Consider the following 7206-nt stretch of genomic DNA (forward strand, 5'->3'; position numbering starts at 1 on the left):
CTAAAATTATCCTTTCCTCCAAAGGGGCTAAAATGTTACAAAAAATGTCAAATCAATGGACATAGGTGAGATTTTGAAAATCAAAGGAAGTTTAAGTGATATTATGAGAAACATCATGGGAGGTTTTTGAAATTATCCCTTTCTAAAAACCATCAACATTTATGATTTAAACCAAAGAACAATCAGTGACTGCAAGGACACAATGGATCAACCTGCCAGTAGAACTCAAAAATTATCATTTTACCTGATCACTGTGCTATACTTGATAATGTAAAAACTAATAATGAAACTCCTCAAATTTAAACAAACGCTATCCTGACTCTTCCTCTTTTCTATTTCTAAGTTGGAACCCTCAAACAAATCTGACAAACTACAAGTATGCCAACTGTATGTATTTCCTCAAAGAAAGATAAGAAATGGTTGTTTTTTTCGTAGTTCTGCTGCCGTAGGTCTGGAAACAACTGAGAAAATCAGATGGTGATGCAATGTACTCCACTGCCATACAATGAAAGGGGAAATGAAGTTAGTTATTGTTAGTCATGTTAAACCACCAGCAAGTGCCTTTCTCAATCAGGTTCTACTTCAGAATGGATATGTTTTTGTTGATTGTTTTTGTGTGTGACAATGCCTACAAAAACCAGTCAATAGTACCTCTGAATCGCTTCAGTAACGCCCGTTTTACACAAGGAAACAAGATTAAATCTTCCTGGGCTGTAACATGTAGAGGAATATCCCACCAGCTACTGAAACATTGAGAGACTCAAACTCCCCTGCCATTGGAATGCTTACAAGCTCGCATTCTTGTTTACTTGTTTCAGAAAGACCATTTCCTTCACTGCCCAAAACGAGGCATAAAGAAGTTTCAACTAAAGAGTTTGCATAGTCTTGAGAAAGGCAAGAAACTGGTTTTGCTTCCGCACCTTTTGCAGGATGGCCAGCCACAATCTTCATGTGAAAAACTCTTCTTAGAGCATCTAAATGTGTCCAACCACCAGAAACTATAGGAAGCTGAAAGGAGGCTCCTCGACTTGCTCGTAGGGCTTTATCATTGAATGGGTCACAACAGTCAGAAAGTAAGAACACGCCATCCTATTGAAATGAGCAATTACATCAGTTTCTTTTAATTCTCTCCAGAATAATGTCTGTGTGTGCGTGCGCGAGAGAGAGAGAGAGAGAGAGAGAGAGAGAGTGATGAGATCATGTGTAATATGTGACAGACTTGTTGCTAATTACATCTTCTTATAACCAAAGAGAGATAAGAATACTAAAAGGAAGTTTAGTTCTGGATCAATGCACAACACAACTTATCAAGGCACCAACTTCTGCAGCAAAGGGAGTACATTTGTTCATAAGCAGCTTGGGCTTGTCAACAAAGATGAACCTTGACGAACAAAAGGTCATTAGGTTAATAAGCATCATGCCCTCAAAAGCTACTTTTAACCAGAGACAAACATTCTACAAGACATCATGACAAGCGCTAGATGCAGATTGCATTTTCATGATTTTATTACAAGAAAGGAATGCCAGAAGCATTTATTATCTAAAAAGGTACAATCTTCCTTACCCATCTAAAGGCCATAGCTGACCTTAGAAGCGTGCCAAGATTACCGGGGTCCTGCAATGAATAGTCATCATGAGTTTGTGATTCGCAGACCATCCAAAAGGAGCTAGTATACAAGCAGCAAGAACTATTGATAGCCTGAATTATAATTGGTTTCCCCAAAATTCATTCAAGATCTGGAACTTCCAACTAAGTTATTTGCATTTCCTACCATAAGCACAGTCTATTGGTAAGGACCCCAGGAGCTTAAATGACACTATGACATAGAAATAAGTTCTGTTGAAAACTGAAATAGTCTAGATCCAAGATGGTTTGGCTTGTCTTTCTTCGGAAGCAGTAAGCGACCATTATTGTAGCATTTATAAATCAAAATGCTAAAGGTTTACTGGATCAAGATGGTCCAGGGTTTTCTTTTACATGGCTATCTAGGTTATACAATTTGGTTTTCTTACTTAGATCAATTGGCAGATCCACTTTACTGGTGCAAGATAGTACTAGACAAAGAATCGATGTTGTAGTAAACCTTTTAAAAAAATTAAGGGAGCAAGATGGGCACATCATCTGCATCCCCTTCGTGTAGGCTGTTGACCCTGGTGCTTTGAATTTTCTAATTAGAAAGAATTTGGGGTGTAATATAACTTCAAAACTAGGAGACTATTGATGACCTGAATCCACCATGAAAAGGGTGATCTGGAAGGATTTCTTTCACCAAGAAAAAAATGAACAGATAGAAATGGTAAGAACAGTAATTGTTAGGAGAATAACCTGAACTCCATCTAGGACTAATATCCGATAAGGAGATGGGAACCATTTTTGACAATCTTCTTCTTTCAGATAACGACCAATGCTATGAAATGTTGAGGGAATTCTTATTAGGGCAACCATGTCAATGGAATCAGTTGATTGCAGCCCAGAAAGTTTCTTCATCACCAGTGAACTAACATTGACATGTCGAATTAACTGATTATTCAAGTATTCAGGAACATTAGTGTTATCAAGCACAAGTAAGCATTCTATTGCAGCAAGTCCATCTTCAATTTTGTTTTGAAATCTGTATAGCTCCCTGCAAAAGTTTATAACAATCAACTAAATACTCTGCAGTAGAAATAACAAAATCAGAGGAAAAAGAGCTAAGCACGAGGCATCAATGATGATCTTATGAGCATGCAGTAAGCATTCATTATCAAGTTTAACCGGAGTTCTACTTGAACTATTATTCACACCTCCACCTAAAGCCTCCTATTTATTTCTCAAGCCCTGCACAAAACTGGTTTCCTCATCTTTTCCCTAAAATTGGAGTTGTTTTCCACTCAAGTTGCATTAATATTGATTCCTTTACTTTTCACTAGAATCCCAAGTCATAGCTTTGATCATAGAAAATAAACATCTATGAACTAAGTGATTCCTCACGGCATTACACAGCAGTAGAATTGCAGAATGATATCTCTGCCAGGATTTTCCTCACTTAGAGAGACATCTGCGATAGTCAGTAAAATCATTAATCTTAAATTGTTAACTGCAATCACTAAAATTTTACCCCTTTGCGGACCATCCCAATGCAAACCACAAACTGTCACACACTAACACAAGCATTTGTACAAACACTCACAAGACATATCAAAAACAAGAAACAAAATCGTGTAGAAACACAATTAGCAAAACCCCATTCCAGTACATACATCTTACTTCATAATGAACAAAAATTAACAAATGCTCCAGAAAACTGGAATTTAGCGATACAGAGATAGAAAGCCAAGAGACCTTATAGGAGTAGAGCCCACCAGAATAACTGAGCCATGAGAGTGGCGATAAGAAGAGCTCTGGCGAAGCTTTAAACAATGCTTCACAAATGGGTTTGATGTGCTGGTGATGGTTTTCACATGGGAAGGTAAAGGTAGAGTCTTTACTGAATTCTGGCCATTTTCATTTTCATCAGTTTTTGCAACGTCATAAGGTATTGAGCTGCACAGAAGTTGAACTCTGGGGTTAAATTTCAATGGGTTATCGGGCTTAGAATCTAGTGGTTTATACAGCTGTGAAGGAATAGATGAGAACCAGAGAAGCTTCATGCATTGCATACTTGTTTTTTTTCTCGCTCAGTTGCCTATTCTCTTCTGTTGGATTAGAATTTTAAACTAGCAATCTTCTGTTGTTGTTCTCAATCCCGAAGCCTAGCAAAAGTTTCTAGTAGCAACATACAACTAACAAGTACTTCATCTTTTTCTCATATCAGAAGGGCTAATGAAGCTATTATTCATGCTTTACAACTCCCCATCTCATTGTTATTGCTGTGTTTTAAACGAAGATGCAACAGTAGTTGCATAAGCAAAATGTTTTTGTAGGTTGGAGCATGGTTTGTTTAATTTTTTGTTCTTGATTTCGTAGATATGGCCATATCATTAATATTATTAATAATTTTGGGTGAAATGGTGGCCCAATGTTTTTGGGTTTGTTAATAACGTAGACGTATTGTTATTGAAGGATGGTTGGGCTGGACTACCCAGGAATTTTCAACATACATTTGGTTCTTGGTATTGCGTTTCTTTTGAAGCTCTAAAATTGAAGTGCTGTTGTCTATCTTACAATCAGCTCTGCGTTCACCCTTTGAATTATGTAGTCAATCAATAGTAATTGTATTTCTAATATGTTCATTCAACCTTTTTTTTTTTTTTGGTAAAAAAGAGTGAGTTCGGTTCCGATCACTATCATGGATTAGGACAAGCTTCCAGGACCATAGGTCGCTTATAGAGATATTTACAGATCACCCATCAACACAGCCCTCACATCGACAGCGGGATTCAAACACACGACCTTTTATGAGGAAATGACCTGTTTTTGCCAACTGAGCCAACTTGTATTCAACTCCTTGATCATGCAGATGGACTTGCATTCAGAGGGATTTCTGTTTTCTTTTTACAGATCCAGATGATTGCATCCCTCACCTCAAGTGGTTTTAGCACATGTAATGGAACCAATCATTATAGTTGTTTTTTCTTTGTTTTTCTTTTTGGCTTTGGATTTTTAAAAGAAAAGCTGTTGAGATATTAAATAGGATTGAAGTTTTGTCAATATCTCAAGAGACTACAAACTTGAGATCCAATTCCAGCTCCAGGGGGCAGTGGCTGATCGTTTTCTGGAGACAAAAAAGTTGGGATAACTCAATAGATTCTCTACTTGCACGCTTGGCCCTTTTTATGTTTTGTTATTTTTGCTTTGTCCTTTTCTTGCTTCAACCTTCTTTTCTGAATCTTTGAAATTAGGTGATCTTTAATTGGCACTGCTTTAAGTTATTCAAAATTGTTACTTATGTTCTACTACTTAATATTATTCTTATTCTCCTCCCCTTCATTGATCTTTAAACCATGCTTTTCTGGTAATAATTGCTGAGTATTTCATTGTTTTCTTGTCAGTTGTTACTGCAGGTAAAAGTATAAGAATTCTGTCCAATCACTTCAGATCCTACTTCTACCAAGGTCTCTTCTATTTTATTTCCGCAATCAAATTTAGGTAATAGATTCAAGTTGTCGCTAAGTTCAAATTGCGATTTTTTTTTTTTTTTGTTGGCTTAAGATGTATTATTGTTGTACTTAAACTCAAATCTTGAAACTCATTCAACACCTGGGGTAAGCTAGCTGATAAATGCATGTCTAATGGGCATTTGGTTCTTAGTGGTTACGTTTCTCTTGAGAATTTTAGAATTGAAGTATTGTTAATTGGAAGAGAAATCCAGATGCGCCATGGAATATTTAGATATTTGTCGTGTATGTCTCAATGGCACATCATGTCGCTGGCTAGATAAATGGATGGTCTCCAATATTCAACATTTATGCATAGGAAGAAATAAACTAATAAATAATAGAACAGTTATTTACAGGCCATAGGCCACGATAAATGCATTTATTCAGATGAACCAGTCAACAAAATGCATTTAGATTACGTTTCTTCACTTTTAAAGGGTTGGTACTGACTGTTGCAATTTATCATTTTTTTTTTTACCCAATATGCAGATTGTGACTTCGTGGCCGAGTTGCGTGCGATTAGATTAGAGCAGGACTGCTTTTGGCTCTGACATTCAAAATTGATGAGCTCATCATGCGTTCTGCCGGCCAGATTATTGCTAATGCTATATGAAGGAAAACTGGAGCAAAAGCAACCTTGTGAAGGACTGCCAGGAAATGATAAACTCTACTACCCAATTTTTTTTATTTTTTGTCGTGGCCACTTTATCTTATATTATCCTACTTTATCCTAATATAAGGAAGAGACCCAACTGAACCTACGAGAAATCGATAGGAACTAAACTACTATCAGACCACTCATATAAATTTTTAGATAAATCATATATTGTGACAATTAATAAAAGATAAAATTTGAACCGCTGAACTCCCGCCCTCAAAACCTTAAAAACTTGACGTTGGCCGACAGCCCAAAGCGGTTGGTTTACTACCCAGTTGCCATCTGGAGTTTCGGCCAAGAGAATGTAACTTTGCAGCTGACGCATTATCCATGCATGCATGCATTGGAACTGCCTTTTGATATATATATATAGTACGATGTATATATGGTTTTTGTTAGCCCACAGTGACTATCTTTTGCCTTGGCTACAAAAGGATACGTATGGTGACTTGTAAATACTTTTGATGAATCTAATGCATCTTCTTGTTCTCGTTTCTTAAAAAAAAAAAAAAAAAAAAAGTCTTAAAAGAATCAAAATTGATAGATAATGTTGCATTTAAGAAAACTCGGGTCACATTAATATCGATGCGTAAATTAAAGAATGTTGGCATTCATGAGCTGAACACGGTCCGACCTTATATGCCAAGATGTTCTTCAACAAGGCTAGCTTATGAAATTTAATAATGAAGCTAAGAGACAAATTAATGAATTTAAGTTTGTTCCACCGGAAGAGGATCTGTGATTAAGATCTAGTTAATTAATGAGTCTATACTTTCTGAAGATCCAGTTAATTATCATATGAACGTGAGTGAAGAAAGGAAACATCTCTAGAAACTAATATAACAGTTTTATTATTCTCATCAACTTTATTTATTATAATGTTTATCTCTCTACTGCATCCTAATCTTAATATGTCGACATTATCATGTTTCTCTTTCTACTGCATCCTAGTCTTAGTATGTCGACATTATCATGTATCTCTTTCTACTGCATCCTAATCTTAGTACTAGCTATTCTTGTCACCATTCCTACTTTTCTTGCACATGCTCTCTGCTTTTTTTTTTTTTTTTTTTTTGTTCCCCATAGTTGGTTTGCTAAAATAGTTTAATACTACTTATAGCGGATAAGCTTACTTATTTATTGATTGGGTGTAAAGAAGGAATGGTTTAGGAAAAAAAAGAGTTCAAAGTTGCATTATTACTGAGGCCCCTTGAACTTAATTACAATAGACCAGCTTATTTCTTCCTACCTATATATAAAAATCACATATACATTAGGATTATTGATGCAGTATTCAAACAAATTGATGGCTACCAATTTTATCATGTAATAATCCTTATCGGGGATGTGCGCCATTCGTGATCCATTGATATAACAATCCTTCCCTTTGGGATCAGACGCTCCATCATAAGTAATGACATTAATTATGGGAAGAGATTGAGAAATTAAGATCCCTTTTCACCAAACAA

At 36.1% G+C, this 7206-nt stretch overlaps 1 protein-coding gene across 3 annotated transcripts; it reads right to left on the minus strand.

The window, feature by feature from the left end:
* Positions 1-298: 298 nt before the first annotated feature.
* On the minus strand, positions 299-3727 carry LOC113778619 (uncharacterized tRNA/rRNA methyltransferase slr1673-like). 3 transcript variants are annotated; one of them, XM_027324079.1, is made up of 6 exons: positions 3323-3727; positions 2327-2624; positions 1565-1615; positions 921-1089; positions 652-830; positions 299-495 (listed from the first exon to the last, which is right to left on the minus strand). In XM_027324079.1, exons 1-5 carry the CDS (start codon positions 3637-3639, stop codon positions 697-699), a joined length of 969 nt encoding a protein of 322 aa, XP_027179880.1. In that variant the 5' UTR covers positions 3640-3727; the 3' UTR covers positions 299-495; positions 652-696. The 3 variants fall into 3 exon arrangements, with proteins under 3 accessions (XP_027179880.1, XP_027179879.1, XP_027179881.1); XM_027324078.1 differs by having other exon boundaries at positions 652-1089; XM_027324080.1 differs by lacking the exon at positions 299-495 and having other exon boundaries at positions 710-835.
* Between the last annotated feature and the right edge of the window lie 3479 nt (positions 3728-7206).

The sequence above is a fragment of the Coffea eugenioides genome, chromosome 7, assembly GCF_003713205.1.
Source record: "Coffea eugenioides isolate CCC68of chromosome 7, Ceug_1.0, whole genome shotgun sequence".
Taxonomy (NCBI): domain Eukaryota; kingdom Viridiplantae; phylum Streptophyta; class Magnoliopsida; order Gentianales; family Rubiaceae; genus Coffea; species Coffea eugenioides.